Source organism: Myxocyprinus asiaticus, chromosome 1, assembly GCF_019703515.2.
Source record: "Myxocyprinus asiaticus isolate MX2 ecotype Aquarium Trade chromosome 1, UBuf_Myxa_2, whole genome shotgun sequence".
NCBI lineage: Eukaryota > Metazoa > Chordata > Actinopteri > Cypriniformes > Catostomidae > Myxocyprinus > Myxocyprinus asiaticus.
In genome coordinates, this window is record NC_059344.1 from 64,804,080 (window position 1) to 64,829,331 (window position 25,252).

Here is a 25,252-nt window from a genome sequence, read left to right on the forward strand (position 1 = left end):
AAAAACTGTGCATAAAGATATTAGTGGTAGTAGTATTAGTTGTGAAATATAGAAATAAAAATCTTTTCGACAATTAAGATCAAAGGAATCATTTGTATTTTGGGATTGCTTCCTCATTCTTAAAATAGGCTAAATTAATCATGAAACTTCTTCCCATAATTAGGCCTAATGTTAAAAAGGCGTGCCATGTTGTTATTTAGGATTGCTTTGAATGAAAATATTTTTTTATTTTAACTAATTAATACATTAATTAATATAGCGCAATAGGCTTAATATTGTTGGTAAATGTATTTTTTTTAAATTATTATTATTATTATTTAACCCCTCAAAAACTGTTGCTAATTTGTAATATAATTTTTTCCATCCGAAGTTATATATATATATATATATATATATATATATTTTTTTTTTTTTTTTTTTTTTGGTCTTGAACGACTGTTGTGGTTAAACTACAACATAAACGAGATGTTTTAACTCCTCCAGGGTCAGGTTATAAAGCGAAGATAACGTGAGACTCGCCTTCTACGTCTATATTTATCGGCCCCTCTCGCCATAAAAGGTCTTGAGAGTCGCTTGGACATTCCGGCCAGCGCCAATATTATTTCTGTTGTGTGGACAGCAGCTCCCGTTCACAGCGCGGACACAGTGTGCGTGTTCACTTGGATTTGAGTCTTCCGGACGCGCTGCTCTCTCTCCGCTCCGGTTCTCAGCTGTTTGCACTTTGGCAAGGTGAGACGATCAGCAGCAAGAACGCATGAGTTCAGCCAGGTGAAAACCTTTTTTTTTTCTTCTTTTTTTATTATATATATATATATATATATATATATATATATATATATATATATATATATATATGTATATATTAGTCTTTTTTTTTTTTTTTTTTTTTTTTTTAAAGGACAATGTGTGATATGACATTCTTAGTTCGCAGCATCTAATATAACACTTCTTTGTAATTTGGGTGGCACCAAATGAAAAGTGGTAAATAAACTCATTTATGGCTTTGCAGTGAAAAGAGTTCACTTGTGAACAATTCAAACAGCAAAATACTTCATAAAACTGCAACCAGCAAAATGATCAAACCATAGTTTTTGCCAAAAGAAATAGTAATTAATGAGTTGCATTATATCACAACCTGTAAAACACAAGTGACAACTTACCCCGACTTGACATTTATGAAAAATACCTTTTCAGAATCAGGATCAGAATCAGCTTTATTGCCAAGTATGCTTACACATACAAGGAATTTGTCTTGGTGACAGAAGCTTCCAGTGCACAAACAATACAGCAACAAGACAGAGGTAATAAATAAATAAATAATAATAATAATAAAAAATAATTAAAATTAAAAAGTGAATAGAAAATATAAGTATATATATAAAATACACAATAAGACAAAAATATAAAATGTTTGTTCTAAGAACACAGTCCAATGCCTTCATTATACAGTTGACTCTCGCCTGAATTTATACCAGTGTGGTTTTATTGTGCTCACTTGTGTACAAAAAAATGAGATGATATTGGAATTTAAAAAAATAATTCACAAAATTTTCCCTATTCAGCTATCTCAGAAAAATGGTACTGTTTAAGGTACAAGGGCCATCACTGGGGTCAACCTTTTCTGTGCCACTAATTACATTTTTTAACTTGTTTTGTGTACATAATTGCACCCTAAAGACCTGTTTTTGTCTCCTTAATGGTACCACCTCATTGACGGCTGTTGTACCTTAAACAGTATCATTGTTTCTGAGAGTGTTTGAAATCAACATACAAAACCAGAGAAGCATTTGTGCACCTGGACTTGAAAACATCATTACTGAGATATAGCCCCATGTGACAACTAGCCCCAGTCTCCCCTACTTCAGCCTTGACTTCATGATTGTGATGCTTGATATTGTTGTTTAAAAGGTTTATAACCACTGGACTTAAGGGTATGTAATGTCAAATGCAGTGTCTGAACCACAAATACAACCATATTCAGAGCTTGTTGCAGTCAAAAAAAAACTTCTATTCGAGACATGTGATGACTATTTAGATTATTGGTAGCTCAGGACCATATTGATATAAGCAACACCCATACCTCACAACACTGAATAATTCAGCTAAGTATCTTAAAAAATTCTGACTTGGCTTCTTCAAAAAAATAACGTACCTGTCATTTCTGTTAAGTTATTTCATGGTAATACCATGGTATTCTTTGAAGTACCTTGGAGTACCATGGTATTGCCACTGGATGCAATTGCTGCAATTTTTGTAAGAGTTATTTGCTGATAAATCACCTGGTGTCATTTATTTAATTTGTCAATAGAAAGTTTTGAAACTTCAGACTAAGAGAGCTTCAGAGCAAAGGATAGTGTCTGATCTAAAGAGGACACAATGTCGGGATCATTACCATTCTACCAGAAACACCACCGTCACTATGATCGTGGCTACCGTAGCCGGGAGACCGAGTCTGCGATCAGCCAATACCAGCAGAGCTCAAGCAGTTATACCAAAAGCACCAAGGGGTAAGAGAGATCAGTCATTTGGTCCTTGATACCCCAGAACCAATCCCATAACCTCAGCTGATTCTAGCAGTCAGCTGTCTCCCTTATAATACACTTATTCTTCATATAAACAAAAATTAGCAACTACTTCTTCCCCTGTTGACTTTCTTTTTTCCATATATAGCTAATCTCTCTCCCACTCAACCTAAAACAACTTTAAACCATGCAACCTGTATGTGAATTCTGCATGCACACTGAATAATGCCTTTTCCTGCGGATGCTGATACGATTATAACGTTCTTTGGTTGATATATTGCTAATTGGCTTACATTTAGCTGTTTACCTCTGCTTTAAATGTTGCCAGTGAATTTAGCTTTGGCATATTGGTATTTCCTTGTGGGTAGGTTTTGCTATACTTGTGTAAACGTTTGCAATCTGGCTGTATTTTAGTTGAGTTTCAGTTACGGACTGTAGGAGCTAACGGTTTATTTAAGATTTACACTTTGTACACCTTTGATTCAAGCTTCTCTGTGGTTCATTTTAGAACTTTCTGAGGTTTGGATCCATGCCTATATTTGCTTTAATGTCTCTCTGGTTATGTGGCCCTTGGCACGGCTGTATTAGGTTTCCTAGAATTGCCTAACACATGCATGCTATTCTGACCAAAATCATGTTGTAATTACAGAACAGTTTGCTATCTATTCTATTTGCCAGGTATTCATTGTCAAATCATCCAATTTTCAGAAAATGTTAGTTTTGATTGTGTTAATGATTTTTCTGAAGAAAGCTAAACATAAATGAGGATGACAGCCAAAATATTAAATGCCATGGATTAATATGTATTCAGCAATCCATTGTTTTGTAGAGGTCAAAATGACAATTGTTTTATCAATTTTCGGCTACAATTTGGAGCAAAACTACAGGTTAAAACCTTAGAAAGGTGGCAGCATCATTATTTTATTTTTACATAGAGATTGGTAGGTATATTGCTAAAATAAGTTGACTTCAGCATCCCTTGTTGCTTTATATGCCAATGGAGTCCAAAAAATGGAAAATAAAACACCTTTTTTTGCTTTTTCCAAAGTTGGAGTGCCTATAACTCCAGAAGTATTAAAGATATGTTCATTTCCTTTTAGATTCTGGTTCAGAACAAACATTCCTTTCGGTATCCTCATATTTGAGGCCCTATATAGTTAAATCCCAGAGATATGGGGCTCTAAATTTGGCCCCATGTTCATTTTTTCCCATTTTCAATGGTCGAAAACCAAATGTTGGTCACATGGTACGGAGCTAGTTTTTCTTATACATCAAAACGAAGGTCTGAAGTACAAATATTGTTGAAACTAGAAATGTACCTTAATTTATTGACCAAAACATTAGGTCAAAATCTTGATATTTGAGAGTAAAAAAATACACCATATTAAGACTAAGCGACACATGTGGCTGTTTATTTAGTGCAATACCTATTTCTAGTTTTTGGATTTCAGAAATGTACATCTGTAAAGTTCTGGAATGCATTATTAAGGGTCCAAACACTAAAGGTGCTGAAACTACTGTATTTGTACTGATTTTCTTAGTATTCTTTTTCTGCCCAAAAAGCGTCTGGGCGTCAGAGACTATATAGAGGTCTCAAACTTGGTGGGAATGACCCACTAGTAAGAAGGAGCTTCTTTGTCTGGTCATGTGAGCTTAGGCTTATTGGGTATCTCTAAATGTCAGAATGTAAGGTCATATACTGTCTTGTTAGGGCACTGAAGTAACTGTAGCCGACTAAGGTATCTTAGAAATTGAACAACTTGTACAAATGAACATCTTTGAAGGCTCAGAAATGATTTTATTGGTCTTCTTGCATTCTTTACCTCTGTTTCACACCTTATTATAAATCACATTGATAACGTATCTTGGCACTCATATTAATGGGTGTTTCTTGCATCATGGTGTATTTATAGAGACTACAGAATTAGATCTGGTTCTGTTGCTTACAGTAATGATCTCATCTTGGGGTAGGGAAAAGTTAAGATTAATGTAAATTACTGGGGCTTAAATATTGTGCTCATTGAGGCCTGAAAACAGGTGGCTGAAGCCATTAGAACCTAAGCAGGACCATATTTATATTGCCATTCCATTGGTGTGCATGTATGTGAGTTATATGTGAATCTAACAGATACATGATTTAATTTGTAGCGTATTTATGCATAATGGTAGTATTTGTTATACTGCCTTTAATTTATGCTGACCCAAACTCAATTAGATACCGTTGCATAACAGTTTAGTTTTTTGCTGTTATTGTGATCTTTATTTTTTTTTATTTAGTATGTAAAAAAATAAATAATGAAGTGCACTGTTCAGATACCTTAAGGCAGGGGTGTCAAACTCGGTTCCTGGAGGGCCACAGTCCAGCAGAGTTTAGCTCCAACCCTAATTAAACGCACCTGAAGCAGCTAATCAAGGTGTTCAGGAGTGCTTGAAGATTACAAGGAGGCATTTTGGAGCAGGGCTGGAACTAAACTCTGCAGGGCTGCGGCTCTCCAGGAACTGAGTTTGACACCCCTGCCTTAAGGTAATGAGAAATGCCCTAATTGCCATGAAAATAATGTCACAATGCAAAATACTTCCACAAATCTGTAAAACAGGTCCTAAAATAGGCTTCATTTTTATTTATGCAAAACGTAATTTCTCATTTTTTTTTTTTTTTTTTTTTTTTTTGAGTGAAATATGACTAGGACATGTTTTTGTTAGATTCACCCTTTAATTTCTGTTTCATTTTAAATGTGTGTGTGATTTAAATTAAAGGAGAGACAAAATACTTCTAAAGTATACAGTAATTAGTCTTGTAAATCACTACTAAAATTTTGTTTAAATGGTTCTGTGGCTTTTTCTATTTTCAGTATACTTGCTCTGTGTTGTGTAAATGTCTCATATAAGTTGTGTAAATGTCTCATATAAGTTGTGTTATTGTCCACCGTTGTCCATATCCATCAAGCTTTCCTCTTTCCAGAGAGACGTTTTGAGAGTGTGGATTGTAAAACCGGGATACAGACAGATCTGTTGTGCCTCTATTCATCTGTTATCATTTTGTATTGGAATCTTGATAAATGCTCTGAATTCTTCTCTGATAAACACACATGCACGGGTATAACTTGTTGAAACATTTGTTTTAGCATGGATAGATCCCTCTTTTATGCATTGTGCTCTAAAGGGTTTGAAGCTAGGGTGACCAGACGTCCCCATTTTCCAGGGACAGTCCCGGTTTTTGGTGGCCTGTCCCTGGAAATGTCCCCATTTTTCCTGAGCATTCAAGACAGCGTTCATAGTGAAATATTATATTGCAAGAAAGCCTGAGCAGCAAAGCCTACCATGTGTTGTTTATTTTGACCAACAGAGGGGGCTGCTCGCTATAGCAGCTTCAGTTCATTATTCTTCCTTCGCTGTTTATTTGGTCGGGCCAGTTTTGCCATTAAGAACTGGACCAGTCAATTATAGAGAATTATCATCATTGTTATAAGCTTCAAAGTAAGGCACATACTAGCTATTTATTTTATAAAGTTATATTGTTACGTATTTTATTACAGGTTCTGAATTTGGCACGGGATTGTATTGCACAGTGTAAAACGTTCCTGAAAGTTTGGCCTTCATAATGTGGGAATTCTTGTACAGACCACACACTACTATATAGCACCAACAATCATGCCACGGTCCAAATCCTGAGATACAAATTTTTCCCCATTCTGATGGTTGATGTGAACTTTAACTGAAGCTCCTGACCCGTATCTGAATGATTTTATGCACTGCACTGCTGCCACACGATTGGGTGATTAGATAATCGCATGGATGATTGTTGGTGCCAGACGGGCTGGTTTGAGTATTTCTGTAACTGCTGATCTCCTGGGATTTTCACACACAACAGTCTCTAGAATTTACTCTGAATGGTGCCAGCAACAAAAATCATCCAGTGAGCGGCAGCTCTGTGGATGGAAACGCCTTGTTGATGAGAGAGCTCAACAGAGAATGGTCAGACTGGTTTGAACTGACAAAGTCTACGGTAACTCAGATAACCGCTCTGTACAACTGAAGTGAGAAGAATATAATCTCAGAATGCTATTCTGGGATACGGGTTGGCGCTGTTTTGGCAGCAGAGGGGGACCTACATAATATTAGGCAGGTAGTATTAATGTTGTCGCTGGTCTGTGTATATTTGCACCTTGCAGGGAAACAAGTGAGTGAAAAGGAGCACCATTATACATAAGACTTGATCAAAATAAAAGGTAGGAATTAAGAAAAAAGGTACATATGAGATACGCAAGGTAAAATAGTATTATAATAATTATTATTATCATTATTATACAATATTGAATATCTTTGTGTCATATGATAAAATATGTTTTTGATTCTAAATGTTTACATTCTTCACTGTATTCCACTGTATTAAGATGCTCAAAGTGCAGGACCCCTGTGCTGTGGAGTCAGCTGCGATAGTTCCTCATTGTTTATACATGTTTATTTGCTTTTATGCCACAATGTCATCTGTACAGCACAGAAAAGAATGAGCTAATTGAAAATGAAACAGAAGACCACTAAAAATGATCAACTTTACCCTTCATGTTTGAATTTCATTGAGACAAAGGCTACAGTATTCAACAGAGCATGATATACCACACTGTAAAAAAAATATTTCCATGATTTGTTAACTTTATATTTTTGCCAGATCAACTTAGATTTACTAATTTGTTCAGATAACATAATAATTTGTGTTTTTATTGAGTAAACCAATGGAACAATGGCAATGCACTGATATAATGTAAAAAATTATTCCACTAATTGTTAGTTTACTAGAACTTTTTATTCAAATTATTATTTATTTATTTTATTTTATTACCAAATTTTATTTTAAATGTCCCCGTTTTTCATTTCAGAAATCTGGTCACCTTATTTTAAGCAGGATATGAGGTTTTGTGGATGGCAGGTTTGCACAGGTGCTAGTCTCTGTCTCCGCTCCATCAATCATTCCATCCAGTTTTATATGTTACCAACTGTCTTTGCTAAATGTGGCATATTGAAATTGTTTCCGTGTTGGGAGGATATTGTTTTTGTCCTACCCCAGTCTTAAGTTGGATCACTTTAGCTGCCCCACGCTCTTATCTGAACTCTTGAGAGTGTATTTATAAAACACACTCGTGAGGGCGTGGAGAACATAGTGAAATGTGAAGGGCATGTACGTGCTCTTTCGTCCAAAGCCAGGCATGCGAACAAGGTGATTTGGGAATTGTATTGTTTCGCTAGCCTCATATTCAACACTTTATTTTAAGAAAGGAAATGTCTGTGAACAAATTTGGTTACTCATTCTATATTTATTCATTCAATACAAATGACTGACGTTTGTCAACAACCTATAATACGCTTCCCTCGTCTCCTTCCAAACCCCGATATTTTCTATCTTCCAGGGTACACAAATATTATTTTCATGTTACAATCATGGTTAGGTTTAGATTTGAGTGAGGGGTTAAACTTAGGATAACTTGTAATAATATAATTCATTTATTTGTTTATTTTTCTCTATGGGAGTAAAAGTCGTCCATTTTTGTCCAAGCCAACAATTTCTCATGATTTGGCCTTCTTGTACTATTATTACGACTTGTCATAAGACTGGGTTGGGAATACTACAATGCAAGCGACTAATACTAAGGAGACAATAACATACAAAGTACTACAATAGAAAGTTTCAAGCTAGTACAGAAATGTGGGTGTGACCTTTTTAAAGTCAACATGGAATCAAAATTGAGCCTATTCACTTTCTTAATGCAGTATACATCATGATTCATCTGTGCACAGTAATACAAAAAATGCAATAACTTGCTCCATCTATGAAACAACTGTTTTTCACTTGATGTCACCAAGCCCCATTGCCTGGTCTTAGAGGGGGTATTGCCCCCTAGATTTGCCTCAAGCCCCCACGGACACTTCTGATGCTCCCACCCTTACTGACAGCGAAACAATCAATGTTGCCCCCCTAAACATGCAAGTGCCCCACCAAAGATCGCATCCTTGCACTAGCCTTGCCAAGCCCTTTTATTTTTCCAAACCTTCCCTCCAACTGCACTTGAACATACACTCATAATAAAAAAATAAAAAAAAATATTGTTGCATTCTTATCTCTGTCTTGACTAGTACTTTTCTGATGCAATTTAAATTTTGTAATGCAGCACTGTTTATATCACTGTCTCCTAAAAGGGATAGTTCACCCAAAAAGGAAAATTCTCTCATCATTTACTTACCCTCATGATATCCCAGGAGTCCATGACTTCATTTCTTCACCAGAACACATTTGAAGAAAAATAGAAATATATCTCAGCTCAGTAGGTCCTTAAAATGCAAGTAGATGGTGATTCGACCTTTGAAGCTCCAAAAATCACAGACAGTCGGCATAAATGTCATCGATACGACTCCAGCTGTTAATTAATGTCTTCTAAAGCATCACGATCGCTTTTTGTGTAAAAGATCAAAATATAAGTACTAACTCTAACTCTAAATCATCCTTCTGGTCAGCAGCAGTATGCGCGTGTGACGTAATCATGCTGGCACGTGAGACACGTGAGAACTGAGGCATGTGCGACACAGCCGGAAGAGCAGCGCTGTTTACAAGTGAGAAGGAGGAATGCTGTACAGAAGCTTGATTGGTTTTGGTTTAGATCTGTATGAATGTGAGAATACGTCCGTAATATGCCAACGTGAATACGTCACACGAGAGACCGCGTGATCTCCACCCTCTCGTAAAGCTTACCAGAAGCATTGGATTATATTTAAAAAATATTTAAATATTGACCTTTTTCACACCCAAAGATATCGTATCATGTTAGAAGACATTAATTTAGCAGCTGAAGTCGTATCGATAACGTTTATGCTGACTATCTGTCATTTTTGGAGTTTTGAAAGGCAGATCACCATCCAGTTGCATTTTAAGGACCTACTGAGCTGAGATATTCTGTTTTTCTTCAAATGTGTTCTGCTGAAGAAAGAAAGTCATACACACCTGGGATATCATGAGGGTGAGTAAATGATGAGAGAATTTTTAGGTGAACTATCCCTTTAAGTTGTATCCTTCTCCATTTTGTAAGTCACTTTGGATAAAAGCATCTGCTAAACAAATAAATGTAAATGAAAATGTCATATAGTGACCCCTTGTCACCATCCAGTCAATTCCTGATGGATAAAATCCAGTTGTCTCACTGAATATCCTTTTTCCCTTGGAAGTACTGTACATCAATTTACGAAAACGAAATGGGTTGAGATTAACGTTTCATGTTGACTTTAAATGACTTTTGTGGAGCAGCCTGATTTTATGAAAATTACGTAACTTTGGTGACATTTTTGCAAAATGATATTACATGTTTTCTTACATGTATCACGGCAGTTTTGAGGGGAAATGTCCACTGTGTAAATGCGAGTTAAATATTATCCTAAACAGCCAGAGTTGGAAAGTAACAAATTACAACTACTCTTGTTACAGTACTTAAGTACATTTTTAAAATGTTTCTACTTTTTTAAGTATAAACAAATAATAGTACTTTTACTTGAGTTGATTAAAAATGAAGTATTCAACTTCACTACAGTTATTTTTCACCACAATTACAAAGTAAAAAAAAATATATAATACTGGAATTTTTTTGGGAAGAAGAAATCGGCAGGTTATAAGCGCTAAATCTGTTTATAAACTAAAATGCGCTGTGCTCGGCACGACAGATATCAGCATCATGAGCACAGCATCATGCATAAACTGCCACTGGTGTCTTCTCTTTTCTCATCTCCAAGACTTTCTGTCACTATAGAAGAACATTAATACTGTAATTTTCTGCATATTTCATTTTATTCTGGAAGGGTACGAGAGAACCGCCTGAACACGTTTAACCGCTTATCAAATTTCACTTGTTTTTAAGGTAGGCAATGTTTTAACAGTGTCAAACATTCACACAAGGTAATTTGACATATATGCGGGGATATCTTGTTTACTTGCTATTATATTTCTAAAACAAACTTTTTAAATACCTTAGAAAGATACAATGCCAATAGAGTCAACGGGGACTCAGAGCAAAAACGCCACCGAAATTGACAAAAATATCCCTGAAATTCAAAATATGGGGGCAAAAAATGCCAGTGAAACAAGTTCCATAGATTGCGATCTTCTTTTGACTTTTCACTGAACATTATTTGTTTTCCTGCCATCTGGCACAGACTTCTATCAATCCGCATCAGTTCGGTATTGTACTCCCACGTTAAATTCTGTAACCGTTCACCCCTCTTGTTCAAAATAAACTGTCCTAGTAGGTAACACTCTCACTCACTGTGCTGTACTGTACTTCCCTGCCCTGTGCTGCTGTTTAAATTATAAATTAAAATAAATTTTATATGCTCACCCGCTAGAGGCCAAAAGTGTGCAAGGGATGGATGTTATATAAAGAAGATATGAGAAATCACAAAACATGTGACCAAATGCTACAATATACTTAATAAAATCTCAATATTTTTAATAACCATCATGTTAATTAAGACTTTATTATTACAACTGTACAATAATACATATACAGAACAATCCTATCAATCATATCTCTCACTAAACACTGTGTGAAATGTTTATTTTTGACTTATTTTATTCAGTTGGTATGTAGGAGATGATAACAGTTTGCTTAATAATCTCATTCCATATCTGGATAATTGCTGCAATATCATAGAGGATACATTTCCACCTCTGATATTGCATTATATTAGTTTTGTACAGTATGTTAACTTAATAGCCAAAATACTTGGACATACGTGAATGAGAATAAACCTGAAATAGGAATGTGTTTCAGTCACAATGCACATTATGTCATTTAGAGACGATTTAGAGACATTTAAAAGGCTATAAATATTTCTATTTAAATAAATGTTGTATTCTTAAAATTTTCTGTTTGTCCAAGTATCCTCTTGCAGCAATGCAGGTCTTTGGCATTTAGAAGCTGCTAGTTTAGGGCCTGTGAGGAGTCTGTTTCTCAAACTAGAGACTGTGATTTACTTGTCTTCTTGTTGTGCATCTGGGCTGTCCACTTCCTTCTCTGTCCTGGTTAGGCATTAAAACAGTAATGCATGCATGAATAGACTTCATCTCTCTAAAACAATAGACTTTAGGAGACTTGCAAGTGTAAAACAACTTGTAAGAACTCAATACCTCAGCAAATGGGGAAAAACCCACTGTATTGTGATTTCCGCATGGTAGAGCAACCATTTTCAATTGTTCTAATAATAAGAACATTTTCTTGAGTACCAAATGAGCACTTTAGAATGCTTTTGTAAGGAATAGGTGACACAGTATCATCATGGTTACTTGCGCATCCTCCGTTCCCTGATGGAGGGAACAAGATGTTGTGTCGATGTAGTGACACTAGGGGTCACTCTTGGGAGCCTGAAACACCTCTGGTCTTTGATAAAAGGCCAATGAAAATTGGCGAGTGGTATTTGCATACCACTCCCCCGGACATACGGGTATAAAAGGAGCTGGTATGCAACCACTCATTCAGGTTTTGTGCTGAGGAGTCGAGACAAGGTCCGGCCATTTCAGCGGGTAGTTCAGCATTGTGGCAGGAGGGACACAACGTCTCGTTCCCTCCATCAGGGAACGGAGGTTACGCAAGTAAACATGATGTTCCCTATCTATCACTCACTTGACATTGTGTCGATGAAGTAACACTAGGGGTCCCTATACAAAATGCCGCAACTGGCTGAACTGTGTTACGTGAACTGGCAGTGTGTGATGGGCAGACAACTGTGTGCCATGTAGCCAGCGCACCAGGCCGACAGGTAACCTCCCCCAACATAGTTATGAGTGTCGAACAGCCCTTTGGGGACAAGTTGACTACCCAAAAGATAGAGACAGGCTAGCCCAGTCATGGCCTCTTTTTCCCCTTCTCTTTTTTCACTCCCTAATAAAAAGGGGGATTATCCGACTGGGCCGACCAGGTCTAGTTGGGGGGTGTCCCTCCCAAGGGGAGGACACCGCGGAGACCACACCTCACCCAGAGAGAGGGGGGGATATTTAAGTGGAAAATACGTCACATGGTCTTGCCGATTATGCGGAGAAGTCTCATGGTAGATCCTACCCAACGGGGGAGGAGTTACTACAAACATGGAGACTGTGGCAGAGGGGGCTCTGCCCAAGGAAGACGCAGTTTGCCAACAGGGAAATGAATTAGTGGAAGATATACATCGCATGGGGTTACCTTACAGGGAACCGCCACATGCAGAGCACCTACCCCAGAACAGGGCTCTTAGTTAGCATGTGTACTGGGCCAGCAGCGAGTCTCTCCGAAAACTCAACTGCCACAGGGCTCGGAGGAAGTCAACCAGGGAACATAGTTTGTGAACACTACTGGGAATTAATGCCGCACATCTTCAGCTCAGAGGAGGTTAAAGGTGCTATGTGCAAACGATACATATGGTCGGCTATCCCGGGCTTATCTGCTTGTATTGCATGCCACTACCCGGGACAAAACCGCTTCCACCCGGAGGTTGTAGAACCTCGCAAGGTGTTGGGTGTTGCCCAGCCCACTGCTCTGCAAATGTCTGTTAGAGAGGCACCCATGGCAAGGGCCCAGGAGGCCGCTACACCCCTGGTAGAATGGGCTCGTAGCCCTACCAGGGGCGGCACGTCCTGGGCGTGATATGCCATAGCTATGGCATCAACTATGTGCTTCCTTTCCGCTGTGCACCAAAGTAGACAAAGAGCTGCTCAGAGATCCTAAAGCTCTGCGTGCGATCCAAATAGATGTGTAAAGCGCACCGGACACAGCAACAACAGGGCTGGGTCTGCCTCCTCCTGGGGCAGCACTCACAGTTTCACCACCTGGTCCCTAAAAGGGGTCGTGGGAACCTTGGGCACATAGCCCGGTCAGAGTCTCATGATCATGTGAGAGTAGCCCGGACCGAACTCCACTCAAGTTAATTTTTTCTTCAGTAGCAGTACTTTTACTTAAGTAAAAAAAAATCAGTACTCTTACCACCACTGTAAGCAGCTGAAGTTTTTAAGGTTAATGCTCTATTGAGTTTTAAATCAACAAAATCTACCTCCCCACCTTAAACCTTAAACCTCAACCTAGTGTCATAAAAAGTAATTTTGACATGAAAGCGCAAATGCGGAAGCAACCTTGTCATTTTGTGATGCTTCTGTGATACTTTCGGCTCAAGTGTCGACAGGACTACGATCAGTTGAGCTACCATGCAATTTCATCGCACTCAAACAAGCTTGTAAATATAGTGGCAAACCTTACAAGTGATGTGCTAAAGGAAAAGTGTTTTGATGTCATTAGATAGCATTGTATGAGGAACAGAATAAAAAATAAGTGTTTATAAACTGATAATCTGAGTTGTGTGAAAGGAAATAAAAGTAATTGTTGTTGTAGCGCCTCTAGTGTTCATTGCACCAGGAAAATGCCATGATACGTATAATGAGCTGCATAACAATCATTTTGAAAAATGTAGCGATAGTAACGTGATTCTATCAGTACAGGTTAGATTGAAGGGTTGATGCATCTCAGGCTTTCTATTTTAGTTTCACGTATGTGATTAACGTCCCTTCCCACTCACTCCTTTAACCTTCTTCAATCTTCATGCTGTCCCACCATTAACATCCCTTTTTTATAGTACCACTTCCCTTCCAAACATCATAATACTGTGTGTGATGAAGACGTGTTGGATATTCACCAATGTGTGTGTATGTTGAATTTCCTGCACTACTTTAGCCTCAGAGCTGCCACATACACTGCTCTAGATGAGAGCAGGCTGAGCCCTCTGCCTAAGAGAGCCAAACCCACTTATCTGGCCATGGACAAGGAGAACCAGATCATCGGTTATGTGGTGCCCATCTTCAGGGGCAGGTAAAAAAAGTAGTCTTGGGTTTGGCAGTGTTTGAAGCAGCATTTGGATCCTTGGAGCACTTTTCTATTGTTAGCAGTGCTCTATCGTTATATCTATCTGTACACTCTTAAATATAAAAGGTTCTTAAAGGGTTTCAAAGCCTTAACAGAATGTTCGAGTTACACTTAATTAACAGCACTTGTGGCATAATGTTGATTTCCACCAAAAGTAATTTTGACTCGTCCCTCATTTATTTATAAAAAGCAAAACTTTTGTACTTTTAAAACTATAAAAAGTTACAGTGAGGCACTTACAATGGAAGTGAATGGGGTCAGTCCATAAACACTAAAATACATACTGTTTCAAAAGTATAGCCACAAGACATGTTAACCAAAGACATGTATAGCCAAACATTAGACATGTTAACATGATTTAAGTGTGATTAAAATCACTTATAAACATTTTCTGTGTAACGTTATATCCAATACCACTTTGTAAGCATAACAACGGAACCCCGTAATCCCTGTATTGGATATAACTTTACACAGATAAGGTTAGTAAGCTATTTTATCACATTAAAATCATGTTAAATTGTTTATAATGTTTACATATTTTAGCTATACTTTTTTTTCTCATAATTTGGAATGCACAATTCCCACTACTTAGTAGGTCCTCGTGGTGGCGCGGTTACTCACCTCAATCCAGGTGGTGGAGGACAAGTCTCAGTTGCCTCCACTTCTGAGACAGTCAGTCTGCGCATCTTTTCACGTGGCTCGCTGTGCATGACACCGTGGAGACTCACAGCATGTGGAGGCTCATGCTACTCTCCGCAATCCACACACAACTTACCACATGCCCCACTGAGAATGAGAACCACTAATCGTGACCACGAGGAGGTTACCCCATGTGACTCTACCCTCCCTAGCAACCGGGCCAATTTGGTTGCTTAGGAGACCTGGCTGGGGTGGTAGTCAGTGTCAATACTCACTGAGCTACCCAGGCCCCGCTTTTAGCTATACTTTTGAAGCTATGTGTATTTTAGCATTTATGGACTGGCCCCATTCACTTCCATTGTAAGTGCTTTACTGTAACATTTTTGTTTGTATGTTTGTTTGTTTGTTTGTTTTATGAAGGGGAGTTAAAATTATTTTTTTTGTGGTAATCAACATTATGCCACAAATGCTGTTAATTGGGCGTCACTTGTATTAAACCTGGAATATTCAAAGTATACCTTGGCTTTCCGCATGCCACTATGTCTCGCACACTGTACAGTATAGTACATGCGTACTGTACGCATTCAACCAGTTTTTCTAGACACGTGGACAGTCCATATCTGTGCATGTTGTCTGCACATGCAGCCATCGTTGACTGTACTAAAGAGTATCACAAAGCAGTCGTAGTGCGCATGCGACGAACTCGTCCATACGTGCTAGCTGTAAAAAAAAGAGTATACTTTGAAGGGCTCGATCATTCTATCATGCATAAGACATAATGGCACACGGAAAAACGAATTATACCCTAGCCATAAGTAGAGGTGCTGCACAGAAACATTGAAGAACCAGTTTACTGTATTTAAGAGTGTATATGTGAGGTTGCTAGAAAAATATCGACATTCTATTTGTTTTGTTTCTAAACTCTTATGTGTATATATGATGGTGTTTGTGACTGAATATGTGTAGTGTTGTATCGCTTTTATGAATTCATGACCCTTGTGAATGCGGTGAACATAATTTCCCCCTCAGTCGTGAGTTTGAAAGCGGCCTGTCAGACACTGAGGAGGTGCGCGCTAAAGAGAGCGCTGGTTATCTGGCGCGCCGTGACCTCTTCAGTAGCGGAATGGAGTCGGAGCGCACGGAACACAAGTCCCGCAGAACCATCATGAGGGAGTCTGCAGAACGCATCTCCCTTAGCAAGAGGGTCAGTGGAGATCCGAGACCTATTCATAACCACATAACCCATTATTACTGTTATTTGATCACAGATGGACTAATAAAGTGCCCTTGAGAGGGTAAAAATTCTATATATTTACACCAATCTATCTTTTAGCAACACTTCTAAATAACAAAAACAAACTTTACGCAAGTACGAAATGCAGACCCGAGCGCTTTGCCTACGCATTGTCAGTTGAACACGCTAACGTGCATTCTGCCGCTACTGTGGGCGATAGAGTTACCTTCAAAAGTCTGTTCCATTAAACCGGATGTGTTTTTATTCAGGGAATTGGCTATAAATATATTGACTCCATCATAACAGACTCGCCGTAGAAGCGGGCAGTTTACACCAATGTCTGCTGTAGCGCCTCTTGTGGCAACACTGAGAATGCAAAACATACCTGTACTTGCATTGACTTAGAATTGTGGTCTCACACATTTCTAAGTAACAAAGCAAGAAATCGAGCTCGCGTTGCTAGAAGTGTCTGCATTCATGTACTTGCATAGAGTATGTTTTGGGCTTAAGAAATAAACGTCACCACATCACTTGTCCCGCACTGTTTGTGTTACGGACATGAATGATGCAGTGATACTTAAATCATGTGGCTTGTTGGAGAGAGGTGTGCTATTACTTTTTCTAAATGATCAGACTTCCAGTCTTTGTCTGATTAATAATAAAGCAGGCAAAAAAATAAAATAAAAAATCACTTAGAATTCAACTAAACGAACAAACTGAGCCATTTTAGAATATGATAGAGACATGAGGGTAGGCTGTTTTGATTTGGGCCAGTAAGCAACCACTTAGCGTTGCCCTAGCAGCGACCAACAGTCCTCTAGCATTGTGACAGTGATGTTTACAATGGGCAAGCACCACTCACATTTTGTTCAGAAAATGCATTCATTACTTTTTTAGTGGAACTGCCACATTTAATGTCTTTATACTATGTTTTATTTTTTTTTTTATAAAAAAAAATAAAAAAGAATAATTTTTCAGTGGAACTTCAACATTTAATGTCTTTAAACTATGGCTTTTTATTTTTTTATTTTTTTATTATTATTTTTTAGTGGAACTTCAGCATTAATGTCTTTAAACTATGGCTTTTTTCCTTTTTTTTTTTTTTTTAGTGAAACTTCAACATTTAATGCCTTTAAACTATGGCTTTTTATTTTATTTTTATAAAAACTATGACTGCACAGTTAATCAAAAAAATTATCTAAATTACAAGTATAGCTGCCACAATTGACTAATCGTAAAAAGTGTCAATTACAGCACTTAATTTAGGTCTACTCCCATTGGTCCGTTGTGTATATGAATACAATGGCAAATGTAGAGTAGTCTAAAGGCATATCTGCAATGCTGTCTTTTTGTGTTTAATTTATTCAAAATTTGAATAACGCCTTTGTTTTTCATGCAATTAAAATAATGCAATCAAGGAACATATAGTACAAGGTTTTCAGCTTGTTTTGGATGTGTAGCCTACAGTCCATACAGAATATTGCATGCAGTTGCTTCACACAAAATGTGAATTCTGTTAATTGAAATTCATAATTCCAATTCCAATATCAAGGGAAATAATCGACAATCATACTGTACATTGTCATAATCTAGCAGCACTACTTTAAACTATTGCAACAACAATCTTATACATTTCCAGTCTGACTTTGCATATATGTTTCCAAACATTAAGATGAATTAACAAACTCAAAGTAACCGAACAGGCGTGTATTTTATTTTAATATTTCTGATTATGCAACAGAAAATGTGTATTAGACTTTGCTTGAATGCAGTGGATCTCAGTAGTCTCTCCCCCCCTGTGAAACTAGAAAAACATAAAAAAAATTAAAAAAAAGCATTTTCTTTCCGCTTCATGTCACATACTAACCAAAAGTGTGTTATTTTAAAAATACAATGAAAACTGCATGCATTCTTCATTTTAAATAATGAAAAATTACATTCTTAATTTAAAGAAATAATTTCCAAACCAGTATGTCTTTATTCATCTTTGAAACACAAAAATACTACCAACTATGGGGCTACCCATAGTCTTATGAAGCCATCAGGAACAGACCAAAATTTAAGTCTTAATGCACTGAAAATCTATCCCTTCACCCATTCCAATCTTGCATGCATGCGGAAACGTCTTTAAGCATGCCCCACGTTTGCTTTAACGGTAGTCTTTGAGGAACATGTTTAAACTCTTTTGCAAGTTCTCTATTATTAGATAGAAAAAAAGCAAGAAAGTATCAAGACACAGTCTTTATTTAGTTCTGATCCTGGTGCCAACACATCGTGCCACCCTGGTGCCAGATTTCAAGGGTTGTAATGTTTTAGTGGCTGTGTGGTGTGTTAATCTGTTTGCATGTGAAACTGCTGTTGTCAACAAGTGTTGTGCCGATAGTTGAGGGAAGCCTCTAGGAGACTTCGGTTTCACTGACACTACTGGACAAATTAATCCGATGACTCCGATGATCCGGAGGCATTTCATGTTGACGGCTGTTTTGTTAAAGGAGCCATTGTCTTAATGGACACATTTTAAATGCCCTGTAAATATTCAGAATTTTGTTTTAATGTGAACTGTCATTTCTGCACCACTAGCATCACCAAACTATTGCAAAAATAATGATTGTTCCCAAACATATTTTCCAAACGCTTACCCTATTTTCCATTGGTCGATCCAATGGATAGTCCCACCTAGGATTGCCAACTGTCCCGTATTTTGGCCGAAACTATGCCTGTTTTTCCCATATTTTAGCGGTGAGATGCAAAATATGGTGAAACCTCCCATACTGAAGCAGCAAAATACTCTAGGGGGACACTTTTAAGGGAAGTCAATCTAAAAATGGCTTATTTATAGTTGTCTGTTCATATTAAGCTGGTATATGAGGAAATTTTAACATACAAAAAATAATTTTTCATCTTGAATAGTCTTGGGTCATAAATGCATTGCAATTTTATGTGTACAGCATGCTTGTACTGCATTTATGACCAAAGTATGTGACAACTTTCTAAACTATATATGACTGGCATCACACCCTCAGATCCATGAGAACGAGGAGTACCATAAGCGTCTGAACGAGGACAGCCTAATGCACACACCAGAGTTTGTGATCAGGCCACGTTCACACACTGTTTGGGAGAAACAGTGTGTGCGGCTGCACTGTACCATCTCAGGATGGCCGGAACCACGCATAGTGTGGTGAGTTAAAATGCACATACACGCACATGGACACACAAACACATGTTTACAGAGACTAGTGTTGTCAAAAGTACCAGTACTTCAGTACCAAGTCGGTACTAAAATAAAAAAGATGTAACGATACCAGTGATTCTACAGTAGCGGTAGTACCGAACACCGACTTAATTCGGTACCCGCACGCTGTCTTACTGACACACGACAGCTTTCAAATGCTCACACGCTTATTTAAACGTGTGCTCTGTTATTCCTTTTACACTGAAATGCACAACTAATCAAATTAAAATCGTGATATGTCCTAGCATGATTATTAAAAGGCTGCAGTCTTAGTCTGCATTCGAGCTGAGTGCTTTAAATGAATGTGTGAAGCCACCTGCTCATACACTGGAAACTCTACAGACACTGAGAATAATTTGCGTTGTTTGAGATTACAGAGCAGAGCACTAATCCACTGTAAAGCGCATATTACATTTAGACTATATACTTTATATACATTATTAAATCATAGAGTTTGTGCTTTAACGATCACACTGAGCCATGTAGTGAACTGTTTATCTGGAGAAGTTAAACTTCCGTCAAAAACACACGTCAAAATAAAAGCACGATTCCTAATAAAAGCTAGACGGCTGAAATTGAAGAAATTGCAACAGAAATATGTAACAACTAAGTAAAAATGTAATCCTCACTGTAGTGATATTAATAATAATAATAAATAATGATTAATGAATATTGATAGTAACGATAATAAAATTAAGCAATATATCACAAGCAAGAGTGCTTTTGTATTGAATAAAAGTTTGTTAAAAAATGCAATGGCATGTTGAAAATTAATTGTTCTATTTTTTACTTGTTAAAAGTTTTTAAAAGTTTTAAGAATTAATTTGATTAGAAACAATTTTGATAATGAAATGAAACTTTAAAACCTGGAATTCTGGAAAAAAATAATACTTAAAAAAAAAAAAAAGGATTTGGGGAAAAAATCAAACAGATTTCAGTAGGGCTCTGTTTAACACTTGAAGGACACATACATTTCTTTTTGTTTATTTTTTACATTGAAATTTAACTTTAAATAGGCAAATTTCTTCTGTAGTATCAGAACTGGTATCGAGAACCGTGAAATTTCACTGGAATCGGTACCGATTACTGAAATTTTGGAACTGTGACAACACTAACAGAGACATAAATACAGTAGATGTGTTGTTGTGCATGCAAAAATGTATGATTGCATTTTGCCATAATGTGAAAATCAGTTTAGTATGTGAAAATGTTTTTGTACCTGATTGCAGTTTGTAATTAGATATATGTCATGTTCTGTGTCTTCTTCTCCATTCTTTATGCTTGCTTTTTTGCTGATCTAACTTTTGTGCCCTTAAAGTCAACATGAAATCAAAATGGTCCCTATTTACTTTAGAAATTCATGATCCACAATTCATCCATGCAATTAATTCCAAAGCACAATAATGTTTGTTACTGTATTGTTACTTTGCTCCGCATATCAAACGACTTTCTTTTGGCTGAAGTCACCTTGGCCGCACGGGCTGGAAAAATAATGTTAACCAATAGCCAAATAGCTATTTAGCCATTGTTTTTTAAAATCCAAAACATACTCTAAGCAAGTACGAGAACGCTTCTAGTAACGCAAGCTCGATTTTTATGCATTGTTGTTTACAAATGTGACCAAAATTTCCTAACATAATACAAGTATGTGTTGCATTCTCAGCATTCCTTCAAGGGGTGCAATAGAGTGCAACAGTGCCCACGCGCTTTTTCAGCCTTCTTGGTTCCGGAAGTATTATTATATTTTTTTTAAAAGTAGCTAATGATATCACTTTAAACCCCCTAGGGGCCTTTTACCCCAAATGTGGAGTAAAAGGCTCCCTCACCACTTTTTTTTTTTTTTTTTTTTAACTGAATTTTAATCAAAACAACCTTCCGTTATTATTAAATTATGTTGCTCCATTCATTTTCAATAAAAATAAATATCATAATTTTTTTACTTTGAAACATTTTATGACCATGAAAAAAGCAACATTTCCTTAAGGGGTGCATTTAGCCCCATCGTACCCTACTTGTGGTTTAATGACACAGATGTAACTCTATCACCCCCTTGAGTACTGAAGTTTGTTACTGGTAGAATAACACAATAATGCACGCTATGAATGTTCAACAAGACTATGTGCTTGCAATGCGTTTGACGAGCATTCACGGCTTTGTTTGTGCACTTGTGTAGGGTACGTTTCTGGGCTTAAGCTCCTGTTGAAGTCCTAAAATCTTGTAAGTAATTGGCAAAGTAATTTAACACCAGTTAGTGTTAATGCAATAAAGATGACATCAATACCAGTAAATAATGATAGATATTAAAAGAAGCATACTTTTGGGATACGTGGCGATGCTCTGGAGGGTGAACATGTACTTCAGCCTCCATGTTCCAGTCAAAAAGCCTCCTTAAAAGCGGATGTCTACGACATTTCAGGAGGGGAGTGGTCCTATACAATCCAATGCAAACTCACTTTCAGGTCTGGCTCCTTTCTGATATTAAACGGCCACTTTTAACCATCCAATCATTTCCTGATCTGTTTCACTGTAATCCGTCACATTACGGAGTGAAAATGGGTTGTAAATGCAGTTTCATGTTGACTTGAACCTCTGCCGTTCTCTCCTTCTTCAGGTACAAGAACAATGTCAGCATTGATCCCATGGCCAACCCAGGGAAGTATAAAGTGGTCAGCAGTTATAATGTCCACTCACTGGAGATTAACAGGTGACCACACACAAACGCTTAACGATGATCTGCAGTGTGTGTGTGTGTGTGTGTGTGTGTTTGTGGTACACACAGTACTGTGTATGACATTGTCTTTAATTACAGGTGTGACTTTGATGACACTGCACAGTATCGTGTGTCGGCCATGAACAGCAAGGGCGAGATCTCGGCTTTAGCTTCTGTTGTCGTCAAAAGTAAGTCTGAAAATGTTCCTTAAAAATCACTGTAAACTCTTCCTAAGACTTCTGGAGCACACACTAAATATGGCCTGGTTACCTAAACTTTCACCAGTTTACAAGTGGGGTTAAATCTATTAAAAATACATTAAATTATCACTATAAAAATAAAAAATAAAAGTTTGATTTTAAGGTATATTCCTGGCTTCTTGTTGCTGTACTTTCACACTAATTTTACATTAGTAGTTGTGCAATTTATTATCATTATATCACAACTGTATACTGTATATTGAAATTAGGCAATTGTACTGTAGAATCACAATCATTATCTGTCTGTATTTCAGTTCTCTATTGAATATTTACAAATTAACTGTAATAGAGTGATGGATACAGGTCTATGCTGCTGCTTAAGTTCCCAAGCATGCAGTTTGACATGTACTGTATAAATTATGCAGTTGCATTTTGTTTATTACCTGTTTTTTTTATGTTCATAGTGTATTTTGAATCTGAAATTATGTTTACACTGGTTGAAATAAATAAGGAATTTTTAGGGTTCAATACAAGTTAAGCTGAAGCGACAGCATTAGTGGCATAATACTGATAACCACCACCACAAAAAAAAAAAACAAAAAAAAAACAACGTTTGACTCATCCCACATTTTCTTTAAAAAAAGCAAAAATCTGGGTTTCAGTGTGGCACTTACAATGGAAGTGAATGGGTGCCAATTTTTTAACATTAAAATTCTCACTGTTTCAAAAGCATAGCCACAAGACATAAAGGAAATGCATGTTAACATGATTTTAGTGTGATAAAATCACTTACTAACCTTTTCTGTGAAAGTTACAGCCAATTATGTAACGTAGCTGCCATGATGATGTAATGTCAACAAACCCTAAAACCCTAAAATGACTGTAAAAATGCTGATTTAAACAACTTTTAAGCTCAAATAGTACATGAGTTTTAACAGAAGAATGAATGTGTGCTTTTATAAAATTATAAGCTTCCCATTTCTGTGTTTAAACCCCCCATTCACTTCTATTGTAAGTGCCTCACTGAACCTTTTCAAAATAAATTTCGACCGAGTCGAAATAAATTTTTGTGGTAATCAACTTCATGCCACAAATGCTGTCGATTGAGCTTAACACGTTTTGACACCCGGAACATTCCTTTAATTAAAAGGTAAATAAATTCTTAATAAGTTTTAATCCACTAACCACCATATTGGTGACTTCAAACAAAAAAACTATTATGCTACAATGCAGTGCAATATGGTTTTACAGTCTTAGTTTTAGTTCTTACTAAAGTTTTACAGTCATTTGTAGTATTACCACAGAAAATGACCTAGCCTAGTACAAATCTGAATGCAGTAGTTAACTGTAAGAAATAACGGTAAAATTCTGGCAATGTTGTTACAGTGTACTCATTATGGAATAATCAGTAGCACTTTATAATAAGGTTACATTTGTTGACATTAGTAAATGCATTAGGTATCACGAACTAACAATAAAAATCGTATTTTTTCATTGATAAAGTTATTTAATAAAAGTACAATTGTTCATTGTTAGTTCATGTTAGTTCATATTGCATTACCCAATGTTAACAAATACAACTTTTGATTGAAAAAAATGTATTAGTATATGTTGAAATTAACATTAATCAAGATGAATAAATGCTGTAGAAGTAGGCTACTGTTCATTGTTAGCTCATGTTAACTAATGTTGTTAAATAATGTGAAGAAATGTAACTTTATTTTAAATTGTTACCGAATAATCAATTTTCTTTAAGCTAAATATAATCTGAAAAATGCAATTGTTACCTTAAGGATCTATTTCTACTTGATCTAAACCATAAACAAATTACTTTTGTTGGTTCAACGTAATTTGTCAGGATGATTTAGTCGGGTACAATAAAATTTTTCACTTGAATAGAACCAGTTAATTTAGCTGTTACCATAAAAAGTACATTTATCCGGTTACCTGACAAATATTACAGTGTAGGTTGCTTGAAAATACTCAAGAATTACTTTTTTTTCTGTTGAATTACTTTTTGAGTAATTTATAACTTTATCTTTTATTTGATATAAAATTCAGGATTCAAAGGAGAAATCGATGAGTCTCTACCATCTCCCAGACTCCGTAAGTATTTCTGTATGAAGCTGTGAGCATGAGGCTGAAGTTGTTAATGCTGCTCTTTAATGGCTGTTTTGTCTCCAATTTGCTGGGCGCAGAAAACAGAAAGTTCGGCTTTGAAGGTAACCAGAATGAAGGTTTTCATTTAGTGTTCTTGTGATGTTTTAGTCCAGTCTGGTTGCTCTGTTCATCTGAGGTGCATGATCATCTCTTCTCAGTGTTTTACATTTCCATCTTTGTTTATCTGATGAGCTTATCTGAAGACTGTGTTCAGATAAGTTTTAAACAACAGTAGCACAGAGGATAAATAAGATGTTCTGCAATAGCATGTAAGTTGAGAAATGTATATAATATCATAAGGGCTGTCAATCAAATAAAAGTTTGAATTGAATTAATTACATGATGTACATGATCGCATATCAAAATTGACAGAGAAAGGCCCTCAAATAAAGGTAATTTAGAATAATAATTAAAATATTTATCAATATAGTATAAATATTTTGTAATTCAGATCGTTCAAATACATTACATTATATTGTGGACTTCTTAAGTGTCTTTAAAAGTGAAAATATTGTTTGTTTTATGTCCATATCATTGAACACACCCCTATTGTTGGCCTGCTTTCTTCTGCTCTAATTGTAATTTTTGGTCTATGTACTTGTGAGTCAGACAGATGCTTTGGAGCGTCTCACTT

General features: G+C 36.7%; 1 protein-coding gene across 8 annotated transcripts in view; it reads left to right on the forward strand.

Moving 5' to 3' along the window:
- Positions 1–621: 621 nt before the first annotated feature.
- The window catches only part of LOC127423414 (M-protein, striated muscle-like), an 84,077-nt gene continuing 59,446 nt past the window's right edge, over positions 622–25,252 (forward strand). For 2 of the 8 annotated variants that reach the window (XM_051667719.1, XM_051668054.1), the window contains exons 1-10: positions 646–768; positions 1,195–1,301; positions 2,309–2,507; positions 14,252–14,386; positions 16,109–16,283; positions 19,337–19,494; positions 22,160–22,252; positions 22,358–22,446; positions 24,520–24,564; positions 24,657–24,680. In XM_051667719.1, coding sequence (XP_051523679.1) covers positions 2,377–2,507; positions 14,252–14,386; positions 16,109–16,283; positions 19,337–19,494; positions 22,160–22,252; positions 22,358–22,446; positions 24,520–24,564; positions 24,657–24,680 — 850 coding nt within the window. In that variant the 5' untranslated portion in view covers positions 646–768; positions 1,195–1,301; positions 2,309–2,376. Of the gene's footprint in view, positions 769–1,194; positions 1,302–2,308; positions 2,508–14,251; positions 14,387–16,108; positions 16,284–19,336; positions 19,495–22,159; positions 22,253–22,357; positions 22,447–24,519; positions 24,565–24,656; positions 24,681–25,252 lie in introns of all 8 variants that reach the window. The other 6 variants (XM_051668293.1, XM_051667977.1, XM_051667888.1 and 3 more) reach the window with 6 other exon arrangements.